Source organism: Lichenostomus cassidix, chromosome 25 (genome assembly GCF_008360975.1).
Source record: "Lichenostomus cassidix isolate B80296 chromosome 25, HeHo_3.0, whole genome shotgun sequence".
Lineage (NCBI taxonomy): Eukaryota > Metazoa > Chordata > Aves > Passeriformes > Meliphagidae > Lichenostomus > Lichenostomus cassidix.
Window position 1 is genome coordinate 1617973 of NC_139505.1, and position 23676 is coordinate 1641648.

Genomic DNA, 23676 nt, shown 5'->3' on the forward strand with positions numbered 1-23676 from the left:
CTGGAACTGGGAGATACTGGGGATAAAGGAGATGCTGGAACTGGGGATACTGGAGCTGGGGATACTGGAACGGGAGTTACTGGAACTGGGAGTTACTGGGAATACAGGAGGTGCTGGAACTCGAGGTTACTGGATCTGAAGGTTGCTGGAACTGGGAGGTACTGGAGCTGAGGATGCTAAAACTGGGAGATACTGGGACTGGGGATACTGGGGATACAGGAGATGCTGGAACTGGGGATACTGGACTTGAGGATGCTAAAACTGGGGGATACTGGGAGTTACTGGAACTGGGAGATTCTGGAGATATAGGAGATGCTGGAACTGGGAGTTAGTGGGACTGGGAGTTACTGGGGATACAGGAGATGCTGGAACTGGGAGTTACTGGAACTGGAGATGCTGGAACTGGGAGTTACTGGAACTGGGAGATACTGGGGATACAGGAGATGCTGGAACTGGGGATACTGGAACTGGGAGTTGCTGGAGCTGGGGTTACTGGGGATACAGGAATTACTGGAGCTGGGGATACTGGATTTGGGAGACGCTGGAACTGGGGGACACTGGAACTGGAGCCGCCGGAACTGGGTGACACAGAGCCATGGTGTCCCCAGCAGGACGGGAGGGACACGCGTGGCCGGGGGGAGGACACGGAGGTCACCCGGGCGCCCTGGGGACAGCGACACGCGGCGGGGGGTGACACACGTGGCCGGAGGTGACACACGCGGCCGGAGGTGACACACGTGGCCGGAGGTGACACACGTGGCCGGAGGTGACACACGTGGCGAAGCCCCGCCCCCAACCATGGAAGCCCCGCCCCCTTCATCCGCCTTCCGTCCCTTGCCCAATCAAAGCGCGTCTTCCTCATGACGTCATCAAACATGGCGCCAACCGGGAGGGGGCGGAGCCAACCGCGGTTGCCATGGCGACAGCGCCCGCTGTGACCACGCCCATCAAGGCAGGGTTAAAACCGGCCACGCCCCCTCCCCACCTGGGGCTCCCCCGGGTTTTTCCGCTCCCCGCGCCCCTCCCGGGGGTCACCGAGGGTCACCGAGGGTCACCGGCGCCTCCCGGGCCCTGTAGGTGACTCTCCGGTGCCCCGCGGCCTACCGCGGCCTGCTCCGCCCGTCCGGTCCGACCGGGCCCCGACCCGTGACGTCATCACGCCGCGCCCCCGCTCCAAGATGGCGGCGGCCGGGCGGGGCTGAGCCGGGCCCAGGCAGGTACCGGAGCGGAGCTGACCGGGGGGCTTGAGCCGAGCCGGGGGGGCTTGAACCGAGCCGGGGGGCATTACCGGGTGTGGGGAAGGACCGGGAGCCGGGCGGGGCGGGACCGGGCCCAGGCAGGTACCGTGAGCGGGGCTGAAGCGGCGGGGAGCACTACTGGGCCCGGAGTACCGGAGGGGGGTGGCGGTACCGGTACCGGGATGGGCCGGGCCGGGATTGGGGTTGAGCAGCTCCCGGTACCGGGGAGAGCTGGGCGGCGACAGGGCTGGGGTCGGGCCTGGGCGTTTCCCGGTACCGGGGAGGATCCTCGCCCAGCCCAGCCATTTCCCGGTACCGGCAAATAACCTCTCCATCTCCCGGTAACCTCTCCCCTCCCTCCCCGCAGCCCCCGCCATGCTGCCCGCTGCCCTCGCCATGCTGCCCGGCTGTCCCCTGCCCCGGTTGGGCTGCTCTCCGGTGACCCGGACTGCTCTCCGGTGAACCGGGCGGCTCTCCGGTGAACCGGGCTGCCCTCCGGTTGGCCCCGCGATGCTGCGGCGGCTGCTGGAGCGGCCGTGCTCGCTGGCGCTGCTGGTCGGGTGCCAGTTCGCCTTCGTGGCGTACTTCTCGCTGGGCGGTTTCCGTAACCTCACGGCGCTGTTCGGCCGCTCCGCCGGCCCGGTGTTCGATTATTCCCGGACCCACGACGTGTACGCCAACCTCAGCCGCCTCGGGCAGCCCCGCGCCCCGCCGGATCCCGACAGACCGCTGCCCTTCTGCCCCGAGAGATCGCCGTTCCTCGGTGAGGCACCGGGAGGGGAGGAGAGAGGGAGTACCGGAGGTGTTCGAGGGAGAAACCGGGATGGGGAGGGGTTACCGGAGACCCCCGAGGGGAGCAACCGGAGGGGGAAGAACCGGAGATCCCTCGAGGGGAGGAACCGGAGGGAGAAGGAACCGGAGGGAGGAAAAACCGAGGATCCCCGAGGGGAAAAACCGGGAGGAGAAACCGAGGGATTACCGGAGGTGTTCGAGGGAGAAACCGGGGTGGGGAGGGATTACCGGAGACCCTCGAGGGGAGCAACCGGAGGGGGAAAAACTGGAGATCCCAGAGGGGAAGAACCGGGGGGAGGAGGAACCGGAGAGCCCCGAGGGGATGAACGGGAGTAGAAGGAATGGGAGAGGGGAAAAACTGGAGATGCCCGAGGGGAAAAACCGGGAGGAGGAGGAGGAACCGAAAGGGGGAAAATCTGGAGACCCTCGAGGGGAAAAACTGACGGGAGGAGGAACCGGAGACTCCTGAGGGGAAAAACTGGAGATCCCAGAGGGGAAGAACCGGGGGGAGGAGGAACCGGAGGGGGGAGAAACCGGTGACCCTCGAGGGGAGGAACCGGAGACCCGCGAGGGAATTAAATTGCTCCCCACAGCGGGGATGAACCGATCCCCTTCCCGGTAACGGAGCAGTGTCAACCCCGGTAAAAAGCCAGTGTCACCCCCAGCACCCCTAGTAAAAAACCGGTGTCACCCCAGTAAGAAACCGGTGTCACCCCAATAAAAAACCAATGTCACCTCAGTAAAAAACCGGTGTCACCTCAGTAAAAAACCAGTGTCACCCCAGTAAAAAACTGGTGTCACCCCGGTAAAAAACCGGTGTCACCCCAGTAAAAGATCGGTGTCACCCCGGTAAAGAACTGGTGTCACCCCCAGCACCCCCAGTAAAAAGCCAGTGTCACCCCTGGTAAAAAACCAGTGTCACCCCAGTTAAAAACCGGTGTCACCCCAGTAAAAAACCGGTGTCACCCCTGGTAAGAAACCGGTGTCACCCCAGTAAGAAACTGGTGTCACCCCAGTAAAAAACCGGTGTCACCTCAGTAAGAAACCGGTGTCACCTCAGTAAGAAACCGGTGTCACCCCGGTAAAAAACCCGTGTCACCCCCAGTAAAAAACCGGTGTCACCCCAGTAAGAAACCGGTGTCACCCCCGGTAAGAAACCGGTGTCACCCCAGTAAGAAACCGGTGTCACCCCAGTAAGAAACTGGTGTCACCCCCAGTAAGAAACTGGTGTCCCCCCAGTAAAAAACCGGTGTCACCTCAGTAAGAAACCGGTGTCACCTCAGTAAGAAACCGGTGTCACCCCCAGTAAGAAACCGGTGTCACCCCCAGTAAGAAACCGGTGTCACCCCCAGTAAGAAACCGGTGTCACCCCAGTAAAAGATCGGTGTCACCCCAGTAAAAAACCAGTGTCACCCCCGGTAAGAAACCGGTGTCACCCCAGTAAAAAACCAGTGTCACCCCCGGTAAGAAACCGGTGTCACCCCAGTAAAAAACCAGTGTCACCTCAGTAAAAAACCGGTGTCACCCCAGTAAAAAAACGGTGTCACCCTGATGGGTGAAGAACCAAATCCCCGGGAATTGTTTTCCCTCCCTGGGAAGAAGAACCGGTTGAACTGGTGAAACTGGTTCCCCTCCCCCCGCCGGACAGAACAGGTGACAAAAACCGGTCAGACACCGGGGATTGGGGGGACAGAGGGGACACAACCCCAGGGTGACACAGGGTTTGGGATGGAGGGACAAACTGGGATCTGCAGTTTGGGATGAGGGACAAACTGGGATCTCTGGTGTGGGATGGAGGGACAGACTGGGGTCTCCAGTTTAGGCTGCGGGACAAACTGGAATCTCCAGTTTGGGGTGGGGATCTCCAGTTTGGGATGGAGGGACAAACTGGGATCTCCAGTTTGGGATGAGGGACGAACTGGGATCTGCAGTTTGAGATGAGGGACAAACTGGGATCTCCAGTTTGGGATGAAGGGGACAGACTGGGATCTCCAATTTGGGATGAAGGGGACAGACTGGGATCTCCGGTTTGGGATGAGGGACAAACTGGGATCTCCGGTTTGGGATGAGGGACAAACCTTGGGACAAGGGGAACATGCCTTGGGGACAGGGAGGACACATCCTGGGGCTCCCCAGTTTGGGACAGGGTGGGGACAAACCCCAGGGTCTCCCTGCTTTGGGATTGGGATAGCCCAGTTTGGGACTGGGGAGGACAAACCCAGCCCAGTTTGGGACTGGGATTGGGAACACTCAGAGCCCAGTTTGGGATTGGGGAGACAAATCCCAAACTCCCCTTGATTTGGGATGGTCAGTTAGGCACACCCAGCCCAGTTTGGGATTGAGGGAACAAACCCAGCCCAGTTCAGTATGGTCAGTTTGGGATGGTCAGTCAGGCACACCCAGCCCAGTTCAGGATGGTCAGCTGGGCACACCCAGCCCAGTTTGGGATTGGGGTGGACAAACCCCAAACCCCCCTTGGTTTGGGATGGTCAGTTGGGCACACCCAGCCCAGTTTGGGGTTGAGGAAACACACCCAGCCCAGTTTGGGATGGTCAGTCAGGCACGCCCAGCCCAGTTTGGGATTGGGATGGAGGAACACACCCAGCCCAGTTTGGGATTGTCAGTTTGGGATGGTCAGTTGGGCATGGGCAGTTGGGCACACCCAACCCAGTTTGGGATTGAGATGGGTAACACACCCAGCCCAGTTCGGGATGGTCAGTTTGGGATGGCCAGTCGGACACACCCAACCCAGTTTGGGACTGGGATGGAGAACACACCCATCCCAGTTTGGGATTGAGGGAACACCCAGCCCAGTTTGGGATGGTCAGTCAGATACACCCAGCCCAGTTTGGGATGGTCAGTCGGACAAACCCACACCAGTTTGGGACTGGGATGGAGAACACACCCAACCCAGTTTGGGATGGTTGGTTGGACACACCCAACCCACTTTGGGATTGAGGGAACAAACCCAGACCAGTTTGGGATGGTCAGTCAGATACACCCAGCCCAGTTTGGGATGGTCAGTCAGACACACCCAGCCCAGTTTGGGATGGTCAGTCGGACAAACCCAGCCCAGTTTGGGATGGTCAGTCAGGCAAACCCAGCCCAGTTTGGGATGGTCAGTCAGGCAAACCCAGCCCAGTTTGGGATGGTCAGTTTGGGATGGCCAGTCGGACACACCCTGGTTAGTTTGGGAGGGACAAACCCCAGGGTCCCCCCCTAGTTTGGGTTTGGGATGGAGAACACACTCAGCCCGGTTTGGGATGGTCAGTTTGGGATGGTCAGTTGGGCACACCCAGCCCAGTTTGGGATGGTCAGTTTGGGATGGTCAGTCAGACACACCCAGCCCAGTTTGGGATGGTCAGTTTGGGATGGTCAGTCAGATGCACTCAGCCCAGTTCGGGATGGTCAGTCAGACAAACCCACACCAGTTTGGGGTTGGGATGGACAACACACCCCCCCGATCCATCCAGCCTGGTCCCACCCACCCCACCCATGTCCCCACGATGTCCCCACCCATATCCCCACCATGTCCCCACAATGTCCCCACCCATGTCCCCACGATGTCCCCACGGTGTCCCCACAATGTCCCCGCTGTCCCCATCCCGCAGTGGGGCCGCTGACGGTGTCGTTCGCCCGAGTTCCCACTCTGGAGCAGATCCAGGCCAAGAACCCGGGGGTGCAGCAGGGGGGGCGTTACCGACCCCCCCTGTGCGAGTCGCGCTCCCGCACGGCTGTCATTGTCCCCCACCGCAACCGCGAGAGCCACCTGGGCCACCTGCTCTACTACCTGCACCCCTTCCTGCAGCGCCAGCAGCTGCACTACGGCATCTACGTCGTGCACCAGGTGGGCTCGGGGGGGTTTGGGGGGTTTGGGGGTGATTTGGGAGTTTGGGGGTCTGGGTGGGGGTTGGGGGTCGTCAGGGGGTTTGGGGGATCCTGGGGGGCTTTGGGGGTCCTCAGGGGGTTTGGGATCCCCAGGAGGGGTTTATAGGGATTTGGGGATCAGAGGGGGTTTAGGGGTCACCAGGGGGATCTGGGGGCTCAGGGGTTTTGGGGGTCATCAGGGGTTTGGGGGTCATCAGGGGGTTTGGGGGCTTCAGGGGGTTTGGGGTGTCATCCCGGTTTGGGGGTCGCCAGGAAGGTTTGAGGATCCTGGGGGGTTTTGGGGGTCATCAGGGAGGTTTGGGGGCTCATCAGGGAGGTTTGGGGGATCCTGGGGGGTTTGGGGTCATCAGAGGGTTTTGGGGGTCATCAGGGGGTTTTGGGGTCAGGAGGTTTGGGGGATCCTGGGGGTGGTTTGGGGTCCCTGGGGTTTGGGGGTCTTGGGGGTGGTTTGGGGTGTCATCAGGGGGTTTGGGGGATCCTGGGGGTTTGGGGGATGCCCAGGAGGGGTTTGGAGGGATTTGGGGAGTCTCTGGGGGGGTTTGGGGATCCTCAAGGGAGTTTGGGGTTCCTCAGGAGGGGTTTATAGGGATTTGGGGGGTTCCTAGGGGGATTTGGGGTCCTCAGGGTGGTTTGGAGGTCACCAGGAGGGATTTGGGGTCCTCAGGGGGGGTTTGGAGGGATTTGGGGTCTCCCCAGTTTTCCCATCCCCAGTTCCCAGGATGGTTCGGGGTCTCCCTGGAATATTTTGGGGTCTCTCCAGTAGGGTTTTATGGGGTTTAGGGATATTTTAGGGTCTCCCCAGGATATTTTGGGGTGTGTTTGGGACATTTTGGGTTTTTCCCAGGCCGGGAACTCCACCTTTAACCGCGCCAAGCTGCTGAACGTGGGAGTTCAGTAACGGGGTTCCCAGTAGAGTTTGGGGTCTCCCACGATATTTTGGGGTCTCCCCAGGATATTTTGGGGTCTCTCTGGGACATTTTGGGGTTTTCCCAGGCAGGGAACTCCACCTTTAACCGCGCCAAGCTGCTGAACGTGGGGGTTCAGTATAGGGGCTTAAAGGATTCCCAGGATGGTTTTGGGGTTTCTCCAGTAGGGTTTTAGGGATATTTTGGGGTTTCTCTGGGACATTTTGGGGTTTTGCCAGGCCGGGAACTCCACCTTTAACCGCACTGAGCTGCTGAACGTGGGGGTTCAGTAAAGGGTTCCCAGGATGGTTTGGGGTCTCCCCGTGAGGATTTGGGGTGTCTCCAGGATGTTTTGGGGTCTCCTCAGGATATTTTGGGGTGTGTTTGGGACATTCTGGGTTTTCCCCAGGCGGGGAACTCCACCTTTAACCGCGCCAAGCTGCTGAACGTGGGGGTTCAGTAAAGGGTTCTCAGTAGGGTTTTGGGGTTCCTAGGAGGGGTTTAAAGGGTTCAGGGATATTTTGGGGTCTCCCCAGGATATTTTGGGGTGTGTTTGGGACATTTTGGGGTTTTCCCAGGCTGGGAACTCCACCTTTAACCGCGCCAAGCTGCTGAACGTGGGGGTTCAGTAAAGGGGTTTAACGGGTTCCCAGTAGGGTTTGGGGTCTCTCCAGTAGGGTTTTATGGGGTTTAGGGATATTTTGGGGTCTCTCTGGAATATTTTGGGTTTTTCCCAGGCGGGGAACTCCACCTTTAACCGCGCCAAGCTGCTGAACGTGGGGGTCAAGGAGGCTCTCAAGGACGAGGACTGGGATTGCCTCTTCCTGCACGACGTGGATCTGATCCCCGAAAATGACCACAACCTGTACACCTGCGACCCCTGGAACCCCAAACACGTCTCGGTGGCCATGAACAAGTTCGGTTACAGGTGGGGGGACACTTTGGGGACACTCTGGGGACACTTTGGGGACACTGATGACCATTGTCCCCAACCTCCCGTACCCCTTTGGGACACCCTGGGGACACTGAGGGACACCCTGGGGACACCAGGCTCACTGTCCCCTGTCCCCAGCCTGCTGTACCCCTTGGGGACACCCTGGGGACCCTGAGGGACACTGATGACCATTGTCCCCAACCTCCCATACCCCTTTGGGACACCCTGGGGACACCTTGGGGACACCTTGGGGACACCAGGTGACCCTGTCCCCTGTCCCCAGCCTGCCATACCCCTTGGGGACACCCTGGGGACACCATGGGGACGCCACTGATGACCATTGTCCCCAACCTCCCATACCACCTGGGGACACCCTGGGGACACTGAGGGACACCCTGGTGACACCAGGCTCCCTGTCCCCTGTCCCCAGCCTGCTGTACCCCTTGGGGACACCCTGGGGACCCTGAGGGACACCTGGTGACACTGCTGTCCCTGTCCCCTGTCCCCAGCCTGCCGTACCCCTTGGGGACACCCTGGGGACCCTGAGGGACACCTGGTGACACTGCTGTCCCTGTCCCCTGTCCCCAGCCTGCCGTACCCCTTGGGGACACCCTGGGGACACTGAGGGACACCTGGTGACACTGCTGTCCCTGTCCCCAGCCTGCCGTACCCGCAGTACTTCGGCGGTGTCTCGGCGCTCACTCCTGATCAATACATGAAGATCAATGGATTCCCCAACGAGTACTGGGGCTGGGGGGGTGAGGACGATGACATCGCCACCAGGTACGGCTTAGGGACATTGTGGGGACACTGGGGACAGTGGGGGGTTGTGGGGCTGGGGGGCGAGGACGATGACATTACCACCAGGTACGGCTTGGGGACATTGTGGGGACAGTGACACATCATGGGGATGTGGGGCTGGGGGGTGAGGACGGTGACATTGCCACCAGGTACACCTTGGGGACATTGTGGGGACAGTGGGGACACTGAAGGACACTGGGGTCAGTCGTGGAGTTGTGGGGCTGAGGGGGCGAGGACGATGACATCGCCACCAGGTATGCCTTGGGGACACTGGGGGACAATGGGGGACAGGGACAGTCATGGGGTTGTGGCATTGGGGGGGTGAGGACAATGACATCGCCACCAGCTACGCCTTGGGGACACTGGGGGACAGTGGGGACACTTGGGGACAGTGACACATTGTGGGGCTGGGGGGCGAGGACAATGACATCACCACCAGGTACACCTTGGGGACAGCAGGGGACACTGGGGGACAGTGCTACATTGTGAGCTTGTGGGGCTGGGGGGGGTGAGGACAATGACATCGCCACCAGGTACGCCTTGGGGACAGCGGGGGACACTGGGGGACAGGGACAATTGTGGGGTTGTGGCATTGGGGGGATGGCACTGCAGGGGGTTGTTGGGGGAGAAATTGGGTGGCTTTTGTCACATGGGGGGACATGGGGGTGTGACATTGCCTTTGGGGACACGGAGAGTGTGACATTGCTTGGAGGGGACACGGGGGGTGTGACATCACCTTGGGGGGACACAGAGGGTGTGACATTGCCCTGGAAGGGACATGGGGGGTGTCCTGTCACACTGGGGGGACACACGGGGGGTGTCACATCACACCGAGGGGGACATGGGGAGTGTCCTGGGGGACAAACAGGGGGTGTCCCCATTCCCTGTCCCCCCGGGGTGACACTGTGAGCCCCCAACCTCCCTGTCCTCGCATCTGTGTCCCGTGGGATGATGTCACTGCTTGGGGACCCCTGGGGGGACACAGGGGTGTCACTGCCATCCTGGGGGTGACACAGGGCTCTCCCTGTCCCCATGGGGGTGACACAGGGATGTCCCTGTCCCCATGAGGGTCACACAATGTCCCTCCCTGTCCCCATGGGGGTCACACAGGGATGTCCCTGCCATCCTGGGGGTGACACAGGGATGTCCCTGTCCCTATGGAGGTCACACAGAGATGTCCCTGTCCCCATGGGGGTGACACAGGGATGTCCCTGTCCCTATGGAGGTCACACAGGGATGTCTCTGTCCCTATGGAGGTCACACAGGGCTCTCCCTGTCCCCATGAGGGTCACACAGAGGTGTCTCCCTGTCCCCCTGGGGGTGACACAGGGCTGTCCCTATCCCCATGAGGGTCACACAGGGGTGTCCCTGCCACCCTAGGAGTCACACAGGGATGTCTCTGTCCCCCTGGGGGTGACACAGGGCTGTCCCTATCCCCATGGGGGTCACACAGTATCTCCCCCTGTCCCCACACCCCCTCGATGACCCCCCGGTGACATCGCTGTCCCCTCAGGGTGCGCCTGGCCGGCATGAAGATCTCCCGGCCGCCCGTGTCCATCGGTCACTACAAGATGGTCAAGCACAAGAGCGACAAAGGCAACGAGGAGAACCCCCACAGGTCCGGGCGGGGGGGGCTCTGGGGTCAGTGGGGACATCTCGGTGACATCGGTGACATGTCAGTGGTGACATCCGGATGTCCCCAACGTCCCCAGGTTCGACCTGCTGGTGCGGACGCAGCGCATGTGGACGCAGGACGGGATGAACTCGCTGACCTACACGCTGCTGGCCAAGGAGCTGCGGCCGCTCTACACCAACCTGACGGTGGACATCGGCAGTGACCCCCGCGGGGGACATCGGGGGGCTCCCCGCGCCCCCCCCGGCAGCTCCAGCCGCTTCCGGGAGGAGATGCTGCGCAAACCCCCCCGCGGGGACCTGGCGGTGCCATTGCTGTCGTTGTCGCTGTCACCGCCCCGCCCGCCCACGGCCGCTGGCAACGGCACGGCGGCCCCGCCCCGAGGGGTGGGGACAGCGGGGACAGCGCGGGGGGACAACCAGAGCGTGGCACAGGGACCCCCGTGACCCCCTGAGCTCCCCCCGGTGTGGACTGTGGGCTGGGGGGAGCAGCCAGCCGGGGGGGCTGCTGGCCAGGGGGACAGGGGACACCCCCGGAAAGGGACACCCCCGGAAAGGGACACCCCCTGGACAGGGGACACCCCCTGGACAGGGGACACCTCCGGGAAGGGACACGGGCTGAGCCGGGGGCTCGCCAGACCCTCCCCCGGGAGGTTTTTGGGATCCCCAACTCGGGCGCGCGGGTATTTATTCTATTTATGAGCCGCTCCCTGCACCTTTCTAAGGGTTTTTTTCAATAAAAAAATCACTTTGTCCTACGGCAGCGATGGAGGGGAGCCCGGGGGGGACCGGGGGGGGTCAGGATGGAGACCCCAAAATGTGCCCCACAGCCGCCCTGGCGCTGGCGATGCAGTCGTTAACTGAGACCCCCGAGTAGGAAGCGCCGATGAGGCTCAGGGGAAGCTGCTGCTCCTTCAGGAAGCGCTGGATTCGCTCTGGGGACAAGGACAGGGGTTGGGGACACCCCGAGGGGACAATGACAGGAGCTGGGGACGTCCAGGGGACAGGGGAGAATCCGGGGGGACAGTGAGAGGAGCTGGGGACACCTAAGTGGACAGAGGACACCCACAGGGGAGACATCTGGGGGACCGGAGACGAGAGGAGTTGGGGACACTCGAGGGACAGGGGTGACACCTAGGGGACAGGGGAGACCCTCAGGGGACAGCGAGAGGAGCTGGGGACACCCGGAGGACATGGGAGACCCTCAGGGGACAGGGGAGACCCTCAGGGGTGACCCTCAGGGGACAGAGGTGACACCCGAGGGGACAGGGGAGACCTACAGAGGACAGCAACAGGAGCTGGGGACACCTGGGGGACAGGGGAGACCCCCGAGGGGACAGGAGATACCCCAACCCATGCCCCTCTTACCTAGGCGCTCCCAGTGTCCCAGCGTGTACTGGGGGATGCAGTCCTGGGGAAGGGGAGGTGACACTGGTGAGCCCCGTGTCACCCCACAGTGTCCCCAAAGCCCCCCAGGGTGTCACCCACCTGCCAGCAGCAGTGGCACGGCTGCCTCAGGGGGATGTGTGACTCCCTGAGTGTCCCCAAATCCCCCAGAGTGTCCCCAAAGACCCACAAAAACCCCCAGAATGTCCCCAAATCCCCCAGAGTGTCCCCAAAGACCCCCTCACAGTGTCCCCAAACCCCCCTCCAGAGTGTCCCCAAAGCCCCGCAGTGTCCCCAACTCCCCCGGGGTGTCACCCACCTGCTGCACCCTGACAATGGCATGGCTGTCACAGTAGGATATGTGACCCCTCAGTGTCCCCAAATGCCCCCCAGTATCCCCAAAGCCCCTCAGAATGTCCCCAAAGCCCCCCAGAATGTCCCCAAATCCCCCAGAGTGTCCCCAAAGACCCGCAAAAACCCCCACAGTGTCCCCAAATCCCTCAAAGTGTCCCCAAATCTCCCTCAGAGTGTCCCCAAATCCCCACAGTGTCCCCAAATCCCCCGGGGTGTCACCCACCTGCTGCACCCTGACGATGGCGCGGGTTGGGGTCCCCTCCAGCCCCAGGTGGTCCTGCACAGCCTGCCTGGCTCGGCGCAGCAGCAGCTCGGGGGTCACCGCCGAGGGATCCCCGAAACTCTGCCGGAACCAGGCGCCCCCCAGCATCACCTGGGGACACGGGAGAGCCCGAGATTGGAGCTGAGACCCCCGAGATTGGAGCTGAGACCCCCGAGATTGGAGCTGAGACCCCCGAGATTGGACCTGAGACCCTTGAAAATCATTCCTGAGACCCCCGAAATTGTAACTGAGACCCCCGGAATCGGACCTGAGACCCTTGAAAATCATTCCTGAGACCCCAGAATTGTACCTCAGACCCCGAAATTGTAACTGAGACCCCGGAATTGTACCTGAGACCCCCGGAATTGTAACTGAGACCCCGGAATTGGACCTGAGACCCTTGAAAATCATTCCTGAGACCCCAAAATTAGACCTGAGGGCACTGAAATTCAACCTGTGACCCCGAAATTGGACCTGAGACCCCGGAATTGGACCTGAGACCCCCGAAATTGTAACTGAGACCCCAGAATTGGACCTGAGACCCCCGGAACTGGACCTGGGACCCTTGAAAATCATTCCTGAGACCCCAAAATTAGACCTGAGGGCACTGAAATTCAACCTGAGACCCCGAAATTGGACCTGAGACCCCCGAAAATCATTCCTGAGAGCCCTGAAATTGGACCTGAGACCCCGGAATTGGACCTGAGACCCCCGAGATTGGACCTGAGACCCCCAAGATTGGACCTGAGACCCTTGAAAATCATTCCTGAGACCCCAGAATTAGACGTGAGCGCACTGAAATTCAACCTGAGACCCCGAGATTGTACCTGAGACCCCCGAAATTGGACCTGAGACCCTGAAATTGGACCTGAGACCCCAGAATTGGACCTGAGACCCTTGAAAATCATTCCTGAGACCCCAAAATTAGACCTGAGGGCACTGAAATTCAACCTGAGACCCCGAAATTGTAACTGAGACCCCAAAATTGGACCTGAGACCCTTGAAAATCATTCCTGAGACCCCTGAGATTGGACTTGAGACCCCGAAATTGGACCTGAGTGCACTGAAATTACACCTGAGACCCCAAAATTGTACCTGAGACCCCAAAATTAGACATGAGCACCTTGAAATTAGACCTGAGGCCCCCAAATTAGACCTGAGACCCTTGAAATTGTACCTGAGAGCCCCAAGATCATCCTTGAGTGCCCTGAAATTATCCCTGGGCCTCCAAAATCACCCTTGAGACCCCCAAAATCATCCCTGACACCCCCCAGTGTCCCTGTCACCCCCTGGTGTCCCTGTCACCCTGCATGTCTGTCACCCCCCAGTGTCCTTGTCATCCCCTCAGTGTCCCTGTCACCCACCGTGAGCCCCCTAAAATCATCCCTGTCATCCCCTGGTGTCCCTCTCAGCTTGCATGTGTCACCCCACGATGTCCTTGTCACCCCACAGTGTCCCTGTCACCCCCAAATCATCCCTGTCACCCCCACAGTGTCCCTGTCACCCCCACAGTGTCCCTGTCACCCCCAAATCATCCCTGTCACCCCCACAGTGTCCCTGTCACCCTGCGGTCTCCCTGTCACCCCACAGCGTCCCTGTCACCCTACATGTCTGTCAACCCACAGTGTCCCTGTCACCCACTGTCAGCCGCACCGAGGGTGTCCCTGTGTCCCTGTCACCACTCAGTGTCCCTGTCACCACTCAGTGTCCCCGTCACCCACCGTCAGCCACACCGAGGGTGTCCCCCTGTCTCTGTCACCACGCAGTGTCCCCATCACCCCTGGTGTCCCTGTCACCCCACAGTGTCCCTGTCACCCCCGATGTCCCTGCCACCCACCGTCAGCCGCACCGAGGGTGTCCCTGTGTCCCCATCGTGCTCCGGAAATGCCACCGAGTCATAGACGATGCCCAGCAGCGCGGCGTCCTCCGACGATGGCACCAGGTGGCCAAACCCCTGTGGGTCACAGGGCCAGCTGGGGTCACCCAGGGGGCTTGGGGACACCGCCGGGGGTCAGGGGACAGCCGCGGGACCCCCACTGACCGTGACGGGCAGGGTGACCCCCTGGTACTGCAGGTTGACCACAGCCACGGACGCGGCCGGAATGCTCCGGAGCTCTTCGGCCAGCGGCTTTGCTTCGGCCGGCAGCGCCTCGGCCAGGGCTGGGGACAGCGGGGGACATCAGTGGGGACATTGGGGGACATTAGGGGACACGGGGGTGACCCTCCCGCCCCGCCGGAGCCGCGGGTCTGGCCGTACCTGCGGCAGGGATGGCGCTGACCACATGGTCGGCGGTGATGGTGGCATCGGGCAAGGTGAGCTGGGGGGACACGGAGCTGGGTGGGGACACTGGGGACACTGGGGACACTGGGGACACTGGGGAGGGGAATGGGGACACTGGGGACACTGGGGACACTGGGGACACTGGGGACACTGGGGGGGGTGGGACACTGGGGATGGGGAATGGGGACACTGGGGAGTGGAATGGGGACACTGGGGAGGAATGGGGACACTGGGGAGGGGAATGGGGACACTGGGGACACTGGGGACACTGGGGACATGTGGGGAGGGACTGGGGACACTGGGAGGGGCTGGGGACACTGGGGACACTGGGGAGGACACTGGGGAGGACACTGGGGAGGACACTGGGGAGGACACTGGGGACACTGGGGAGGGGAATGGGGACACTGGGGACACTGGGGACACTGGGGAGGACACTGGGGACACTGGGGACACTGGGGAGGGGAATGGGGACACTGGGGAGGGACTGGGGACACTGGGGACACTGAGGACAGTGGGGGACACTGGAGAGGGGACTGGGGACACTGGGAAAGGGACCCAAGGGACACTGGAGGGGACTGGGTGGCATTGGGAGGGGACAGGGTGACACCAGAAAAGGGACCCAAGGGACACTGGAGGGGACACTGGAGGGAAGAGGGTGACACTGTGGGAGGAGGATGGAGAATGGGCAGTGGGGTGAGGGACACTGGGGGGGACAGGGTGGCACTGGAAAAGGGACCCAAGGGACACTGGGGGGAACTGGAAGGACACTGGAGGGGACAGGATGGCATTGGGAGGGGACAGGGTGACACTGCGGGAGGGGGATGGAGAGTGGTCAGTGGGGTGAGGGACACTGGGGGGGACAGGATGACACTGGGGGGAACAGAGTGACACCGGGAGGGGACAGCGTGCCACCGCGAGTGTCCCCACCTGCCACTGGCCGCGGCGGTGGCACAGGTGCCTCAGCGGGGTGTGGCAGCGCAGCTCGGCGCCGCGCGGGGACACGAAGGCCACCAAGGCCCGCGCCAGGCTCTCCATGCCACCGCGCAGTGACCATTGGCTCCAGCGCTCCTCGCGCGCCCGCCGGACCAGCGCCGCCTCGGGACCGCGCGGGGACACCGAGCCTGCGGGGACAGCGGCGGTGACAACGCGCGGGGACACCGAGCCTGCGGGGACAGCGGCGGTGACAACGCGCGGGGGGCGCCGGCGGTGTCCCCATGGTGTCCCCAACCCCGGGGGTGTCCCCATGGTGTCCCCAACCCCGGGGGTGTCCCTATGGTGTCCTCACCGTGTCCCCAGCGTCCCCACGGTGTCCCCAGCCCAGGGATGTCCCCACAGTGTCCCCACGGTGTCCCCAGCGTCCCCACGGTGGCCCCAGCCCGCGGGTGTCCCCAGCCCGGGGGTGTCCCCAGTCCGGAGGTGTCCCCACAGAGTGCCCAGCTTGGGGATGTCCCCCCCTGGTGGCCCCACGGTGGCCCCAGTCCAGGGATGTCCCCACAGTGTCCCCAGTGTCCCCACGGTGTCCCCAGCCCGGAGGTGTCCCCACAGAGTACCCAGCCCGGGGGTGTCCTTATGGTGTCCCCAGCCCGGGGGTACCCCCACAGTGTCCCCAGCGTCCCCACGGTGTCCCCAGCCCACGGTGTCCCCAGCCCGAGGGTGTCCCCAGTGTCCCCACAGCCTGGGAAGTCCCCAGAGTGTCCCCAGCCCGGGGAGGTCCCCACAGAGTACCCAGCCCGGGGGTGTCCCCACGGTGTCCCCACAGGGTCCCCAGCATCCCCATGGTGTCCCCAATGTCCCCACCGTGTCCCAGCGCCAGCTCCAGCAGCGTCCCCTCATTCTGCAGTGTCCCCACGGTGTCCCTACGCTGTCCCCAGCGTGTCCCCACTGTGTCCCAGCACCACCCCACCAGTGTCCCCTCATTCTGCCGTGTCCCCATAGTGTCCCTGCAGTGTCCCCACGCTGTCCCCGCAGTGTCCCCATGCTGTCCCTGCAGTGTCCCCACAGTGTCCCCAGTGTCCCCACCGTGTCCCAGCGCCATCCCCAGCAGTGTCCCCACCGTGTCCCCACCATGTCCCCATGCTGTCCCCAGTGTCCCCCCATTCTGCAGTGTCCCCACGCTGTCCCCAATGTCCCCACCATGTCCCAGTGCCAGCCCCAGCAGTGTCCCCTCATTTTGCCGTGTCCCCACACTGTCCCTGCAGTGTCCCCACAGTGTCCCCACCATGTCCCCACCGTGTCCCAGCGCCAGCCCCAGCAGTGTCCCCTCATTCTGCAGTGTCTCCATAGTGTCCCGTGTCCCCACACTGTCCCCGCAGTGTCCCCTCATTCTGCAGTGTCCCCACCGTGTCCCCACACTGTCCCCCGTGTCCCCACCGTGTCCCAATGCCAGCCCCAGCAGTGTCCCCTCATTCTGCAGTGTCCCCACACTATCCCCGCCAGTGTCCCCTCATTCTGCAGTGTCCCCACACTGTCCTCACACTGTCCAGTGTCCCCACCGTGTCCCAGCGCCAGCCCCAGCAGTGTCCCCTCATTCTGCAGTGTCCCCACAGTGTCCCCACCGTGTCCCCACGCTGTCCCCAGTGTCCCCCCAGTGTCCCCACCGTGTCCCAGCGCCAGCCCCAGCAGTGTCCCCACGCTGTCCCCACGCTGTCCCCAGTGTCCCCACAGTGTCCCCACTGTGTCCCAGCGCCAGCCCCTGTCCGTGTCCCCCATCCCTGTCCCCAGTGTCCCCACAGTGTCCCCACGCTGTCCCCAGTGTCCCCAGTGTCCCCACCGTGTCCCAGCGCCAGCCCCAGCAGTGTCCCCTCATTCTGCAGTGTCCCCACCGTGTCCCCACGCTGTCCCCACACTGTCCCCAGTGTCCCCACAGTGTCCCCACCGTGTCCCAGCGCCAGCCCCAGCAGCACGGAGCCGCGGCGCCGCTCGGCCTGGAAGAGCGCGGGGAAGCAGGACCTGACACTGAGGGTGTGACTGTCACCCGCGAACACCCCGCGGCACAGGCTGTCCACTGCCACCTCGGCCACCTGCGGGGACAGACACAGCCACACGACAGTGGGGACAGCGATAGGGACAGCGGGGACAGCGATAGGGACAGCAGGGACAGTGGGGACAGGGACAGTGGGGACAGGGACACGGACAGGGACAGTGGGGACAGGGACAGTGGGGACAGGGACATGGACAGGGACAGGAGGGACAGCGACAGGGACAGTGGGGACAGGGGAGAGTGAGAGCAACAGCGGGGACAGTGATAGGGACGGTGGGGACAGGGACAGAGACAGCAGGGACAGGGGACAGTGACAGGGACAGTAACAGGGACAGGGGACAGTGAGAGCAACAGCAGGGACAGTGATAGGGACAGTGGGGACGGCGACAGTGACACGGACAGGGACAGTGGGGACAGGAACAGGAGCAGCAGGGACAGGGAATGTGACAGTGACAGGGGACAGGGACAGTGACAAGGACAGGGATAGGGGACAGGGACAGTGACAGTGTGCACAGGGACAGCAGGGACAGGGATGGGGACAGCGAGAGGAACAATGGGGACACTGATAAGGACAGTGACAGGGACAGTGACAGGGACAGTGACAGGGACAGCAGGGTGTGGCCGGGCCCTGCCCACCCCGGGGAGACCTTGATAAGGCTGGGTGGGGTTTGGGGTGCAGATATCGGGGTTATGGGGTTTGGGGTGAAGTTATGGGGGTTTGGGGTGTTGTATTAGGGTTTGGGGTGCTGGATTGGGGTTTGGGGTGAAGTTATGGGGTTTGGGGTGTTCTGTTGGGGTTTGGGGTGATGTATCAGGATTTGGGGTCAGGCTCTCAGACTTTGGGGTCAGGGTATCAGGATTTAGGGTCAGGATATCAGGATTTAGGGTCAGGCTCTCAGAGTTTGGGGTCAGGCTCTCAGGGTTTGGGGTGCTCTATCAGGATTTGAGGTCAGGGTTTGGGGTCAGGCCCTCAGAGTTTGGGGTCAGGGTTTGGGGTCAGGATTTGGGGTCAGGCTCTCAGGGTTTGGGGTCAGGGTTTGGGATTTGGGGTCAGGGTTTGGGGTCACTCAGGTGCCACACCCACCTCGAGCCCGAAGCGGCGGCGGAAGAAGCAGTGCGCGCTCTCGTCCGGCGCTGTCCCCGCCGGTGTCACCAGGTCCTGCAGCCCACTCCAGAGCAGAGCCCGGGAAAAGGGGGGGACAGCCCGGAGCAACCCCCTGGGGACACAGGGTGACATTGGGGACACAGGGGACAGACCCCTGGGGACACAGAGTGACACTGGGGACAGGGAGTGACACTGGGGACAGCCCAGAGCAGTGCCATGGGGACACAGAGTGACATTGGGGACAGGGAGTGACATTAGGGACAGCCCGGAGCAGCCCCCTGGGGACAGGAAATGACATTGGGGACAGAGAGTGACACTGGGGACACAGGGGACAGACCTCTGGGGACACAGAGTGACAGTGGGGACACGGGAGACAGCCCCCTGGGGACACAGAGTGACACTGGGGACACAGGGGACAGACCCCTGGGGACACAGAGTGTCAGTAGGAACAGCCTGGAGCAGCCCCCTGGGGACACTGGGGACACAGAGTGACACTGGGGACAGGGAGTGGCATTGGGGACAGCCCGGAGTAACCCCCTGGGGACACAGAGTGACATTGGGGACACAGGGGACAGACCCCTGGGGACAGGGAATGACATTGGGGACAGGGAGTGGCACTGAGGACAACCCGGAACAGCCCCATGGGGACACCGCGGGGTCAGGGGTGGCATTGGGGTCAGGGGTGGCACACTGGGGACAGGGGGTACAGACCCCTGGGGACACTGCGGGTCAGGGGGTGGCCCTGGGGACAAGGGTGGCATTGGGGACAGCCTGGAGCAGCCCCCTGGGGACACCGTGGGATCAGGGGGTTACTCTGGGGACACAGATGGCCCTGGGGACAGGGATGCCACTGGGGCCAGGATGTGGCACTGGGGACAGCCTGGAGCAGCCCCCTGGGGACACTGTGGGTCAGGGGTGGCCCTGGGGACAAGGGTGGCAGTGGGGACAGGGGTGGCATTGGAGACAGGGGGGACAGACCCCTGGGGACACCATGGGGTCGGGGGTGGCACTGGGGCCAGGATGGGGCATTGGGGACAGGGGGTGGCACTGGGAACAGACCCCTGGGGACACCATGGGATCAGGGGACAGACCCCTGGGGACAGGGGTGGCCCTGAGGACAAGGGACACTGTGGGATCAGGGGTGGCCCTGGGGACAGGGATGGCATTGGGGACAGGGGTGGCACTGGGGACACACCCCTGGGGACACCATGGGATCAGAGGTGGCCCTGGGGACAGTGGTGGCCCTGGAGACAGGGGTGGCCCTGGGGACAAGGGGTGGCCCTGGGGACAGTGGTGGCCCTGGGGACAGGGGTGGCCCTGGGGACAAGGGGTGGCCCTGGGGACAAGGGACACTGACCCCAGCCCCGAGGGCAGGCGGTGCAGAGCTCCCCCCACGTAGAGGAAGCGATTTCGGGACGCAGGGTGATCCCTGGGGACAGCGAGGATGTCACCTGCCAGCCCCAGCTCCGACACCTGCGGGGACACCGGGGTGGCATTGGGGACAGGAGGACGGAGGGACTCCGGAATTCAGCCAGGGACCCTAAAAATCCACCCAAATATCCCCAAAATCCACCCAAAGACCCCCAAAATCCACCTAGGGACCCTAAAAATCCACCCTGAGACACCCAAAATCCACCCAGGGACCCCCAAAATCAACCCCAGACCAACCCAGGGACCCCAAACCAACCCGAAGATCCCTCTGGCACCCCAAAACCAACCTCAGAGACCCCAAAAGCAACACCAGGGACCCCCAAAACCAGCCCCAGAAACTCCAAACCAACCCAGGGACCCCAAAAATAACCTCAGAGACCCCAAACCCACTCCTCTGGCACCCCAAAACCAGCCCCAGGGACCCCAAAACCAGCGCCAGGGACCCCAAAACCAGCCCAGGGACCCCAAAACGAGCCCCAGGGACCCCAAACTCAGTTGCAGAGACGCAAAAACCAACCCCAGAGACCCCCAAACCCACTCCTCTGGCACCCCAAAACCAACCCAGAGACCCCAAACCAACCGCAGGGACCCCAAACCAACCTCAGAGACCCCAAAACCAGCCCAGGGACCACTCTGGCACCCCAAACTTAACCTCTGAGACCCCAAAACCAACACCAGGGACCCAAAAACGAGCCCCAGGGACTCCAAACCAACCCAGAGACCCCCAAACCCAGCCGCAGAGACCCCCAAACCCAGCCCCGTGGACCCCAAAACCAACCTCAGAGACCCCAAAACGCAACCCCAGGGACCCCAAACTCAGCCGCAGAGACCCCAAAACAATCCAGGAACCCCAGAAATAACCTCAGAGACCCCAAACCCCCCCTGGGACCATTCTGGCACCCAAAACCCAACCCCAGAGACCCCAAAACCAGTCTAGGGACCATTCTGGCACCCCAAACTCAACCTCAGAGACCCCAAAATGAGTCCCAGAGACCCCAAACCAAACCAGGGACCCTAAACCCAGCCTCAGAGACCCCAAAATGAGCCCCAGGGACCCCCAAAGCCCCCCGTACCATGCGCAGGGTCTCTGCTCCCACCTCCCCGGCCGGCCGGACGCCCCTCGGGCCATGTTCGAACACAGCCCCCTCGGGGGTCCTGGTGCTCTGCAGCCACCCCCCGAAACGGCCACTGGCCTCCAGCAGGACCACCTGGGGAACCCCAAAATCACCGGGGGATGGGGGGAAACCGGGGGGATTGGGGTTTGGGGGAGATGGGGGTCCTGAAGGGGGTTTTGGGGTCTCACAGGGGATGGGGGGTTGGGGAGGAAACCTGGGGGATTGGGGTTTGGGGGAGATGGAGGGGATCAGGGGGTTGGGGGTCCACGGGGAACTGGGAATCCTGAAGGATTGGGGTCTTGGGGAGACTGGGGTCCTGAAGGGGTTTTGGGTCTCAAAGGGGATTGGGGGTTCTGGGGAGGAAACCGGGGATTGGGGTTTGGGGGAGATGGGAGGATCGGGGACTGGGAATCCTGAAGGATTGGGGGTCTTGGGGAGATTGGGGTCCTGAAGGGGGTTTTGGGGTCTCACAGGGGATTGGGGGTCCTGGAGGGTGGGAAATCCAGGGGATTGGGGTTTTGGGGGGAGATGGGGAGGGGATTGAGGGGATTGGGGGTCTTGGGGAGACTGGGAATCCTGAAGGATTGGGGGTCTTGGGGAGATTGGGGTCCTGAAGGGAGTTTTGGGGTCTCAAAGGGGATGGGGTGTCCCAGGGAGGGTGGGAAATCCAGGGGATTGGGGTTTGGGGGAGATGGGGAGGGGATCAGGGGGTTGGGGGTCTTGGGGAGACTGGGAATCCTGAAGGATTGGGGTCTTGGGGAGATTGGGGTCCTGAAGGGGTTTTGGGGTCTCACAGGGATTGGGGTCCTGGGGAGGGTGGAAATCCAGGGGGATTGGGGATTGGGGGAGATGGGGAGGGGATTGAGGGGATTGGGGGTCTTGGGAGACTGGGAATCCTGAAGGATTGGGGGTCTTGGGAGATTGGGGTCCTGAAGGGGTTTTGGGGTCTCAAAGGGGATTGGGGGTCCTGGAGAGGGTGGAAATCCAGGGGATTGGGGTTTGGGGGAGATGGGGAGGGGACTGGGGGAAGATGGGGGTCCCGGGGTTTTGGGGTCTCAAAGGGGGATTGGGGGTCCCAGGGAGGGGGAAAACCTGGGGGGATTGGGGTTTGGGGGGAGATGGGGTCTCAGGGGGACTGGGAATCCTCAGGGAATGGAGGTCTTGGGGGATTGGGGGTTCCGGGGGGTTTTGGGGTCTCACAGGGATGGGGTCCCTGGGAAGTGGGGAAACTCGGGGATTGGGGTTTGGGGGAGATGGGGAGAGGATCGGGAGGAGATGGGGGTCCCGGGGGTTTGGGGTCTCAAGGGACTGGGGGTCTCACAAGGGATGGGGATCGCAGGGATATTGGGGGTCTTGGGAAGGACTGGGGGTCCCTGGGAGTTTGGAGGTCTCACAGGGGGTTTGGGGGGGATGGGAGTCCGGGGAGATGGGGGTCGTGAAGGGGGTTTTGGGGTCTCAAAGAGGATTGGGGTCCCGGGGGAGATGGGGGTCCTAAAGGGGGTTTTAGGGTCTCACAGGGGATTGGGGTCTCAGGGGTTTTGGGGGGTCTCACAGGGGATGGGGGTCGCAGGGATATTAGGGGTCTTGGGAGGCATTGGGGTTCCCTAGGGGTTTAGCGGTCTTGAGGGGGTTTTGGGGGTCTCACAGAGAATGGGGGTCCCGGGGGGTCTGGGGGCCCCGGGAGGAAATTGGGGGTCCTAGGAGGGATAGGAGCGCCGGGGGGGGGTGGGATTAGAGTCCCGCGGGGGTCCCTGGGTGGGTTTTGGGGGTCCTTGGAGCCACCACGGCACAGGGGTCGGGGGGTCCAGGGGGACACTGAAGAACTGAAGGTTCTGGGGATATCGGGGTGTCCCGAATGGCTGCGAGCCCCACGGGGAAGGATGGTCCTTGTGGGGGACATTTCGGGGGTCCCTGGGTGGGTTTTGGGGGTCCTTAGAGCCACGAGAGCACAGAGATCGGGGGGACACTGAAGCAATGAAGGCTCTGGGGGTATCGGGGTGTCCCGAATGGCTGCGAACCCCACGGGAGCTCCGGGAGAAAGGAGGAAGGAGAGACTGGGGGGAGATCTCGGGGGTCCCGCGGGGGTCCCTGCTCACCTTGGGCGGGCGGGGAGCTCGGAGCAGGTGGTAGCACGCCGCCAGGCCGCTGATCCCACCGCCCACGACGGCCACGGTCGGCGGCATGATGGAGCTGGGCCGGGCAGGGTCAGCGGGGCCACCGGGACCCCCAAAACCCCCCGGGCTCCGCGACCCCCGCGACCCCCAGCGCACCTGCCCCGCGTTAGCCGCGCTGGCCACGCCCCTTCCCGCCGGTTTAAATAGGAAGGGGCGGGGCTTGGCGGCGCCTGACCAATAGCGAGGCGCGGAAGGTTGATGGACAGGGCGCTGTGGCGGGCGGGAGATAAGCCCCGCCCCTCACCGTGACCACGCCTCCCTGCTGTCAATCATCACCACACCACGCCCATCCACTGAGCCCCGCCCTACATAAACCACGCCCATTCACCAGCTGTCAATCACAAGCCCCCGCCCCATTCACCCGCCAAACCCCGCCCCCTCCCAAAGCCACGCCCCTC

The 23676-nt window shown here is 62.7% G+C and overlaps 2 protein-coding genes and 1 long non-coding RNA gene across 5 annotated transcripts; 2 read left to right on the plus strand and 1 right to left on the minus strand.

Annotated features, from left to right (window-relative positions):
* Positions 1-1424: 1424 nt before the first annotated feature.
* LOC146427192 (beta-1,4-galactosyltransferase 3-like) lies at positions 1425-10948 on the plus strand. Its single transcript, XM_085082567.1, has 6 exons — positions 1425-2001; positions 5642-5877; positions 7561-7751; positions 8418-8540; positions 10072-10176; positions 10271-10948. Exons 1-6 carry the CDS (start codon positions 1749-1751, stop codon positions 10635-10637), a joined length of 1275 nt encoding a protein of 424 aa, XP_084938693.1. The 5' UTR covers positions 1425-1748; the 3' UTR covers positions 10638-10948.
* On the plus strand, positions 3596-5540 carry LOC146427193 (uncharacterized). Its single transcript, XR_014856524.1, has 3 exons — positions 3596-3814; positions 3899-4483; positions 4714-5540. It is a non-coding gene; the product is annotated as an uncharacterized LOC146427193 (long non-coding RNA).
* LOC146427194 (protoporphyrinogen oxidase-like) lies at positions 10862-23422 on the minus strand. Of its 3 annotated transcripts, none has more exons than XM_085082561.1 (12): positions 23201-23422; positions 21063-21197; positions 19916-20031; positions 18538-18670; positions 17349-17493; positions 15401-15636; positions 14450-14510; positions 14234-14352; positions 14030-14146; positions 12154-12303; positions 11559-11601; positions 10862-11125 (listed from the first exon to the last, which is right to left on the minus strand). In XM_085082561.1, exons 1-12 carry the CDS (start codon positions 23285-23287, stop codon positions 10989-10991), a joined length of 1479 nt encoding a protein of 492 aa, XP_084938687.1. In that variant the 5' UTR covers positions 23288-23422; the 3' UTR covers positions 10862-10988. The 3 variants fall into 3 exon arrangements, with proteins under 3 accessions (XP_084938687.1, XP_084938688.1, XP_084938689.1); XM_085082562.1 differs by having other exon boundaries at positions 15401-15594; positions 23201-23421; XM_085082563.1 differs by lacking the exons at positions 15401-15636; positions 17349-17493.
* Between the last annotated feature and the right edge of the window lie 254 nt (positions 23423-23676).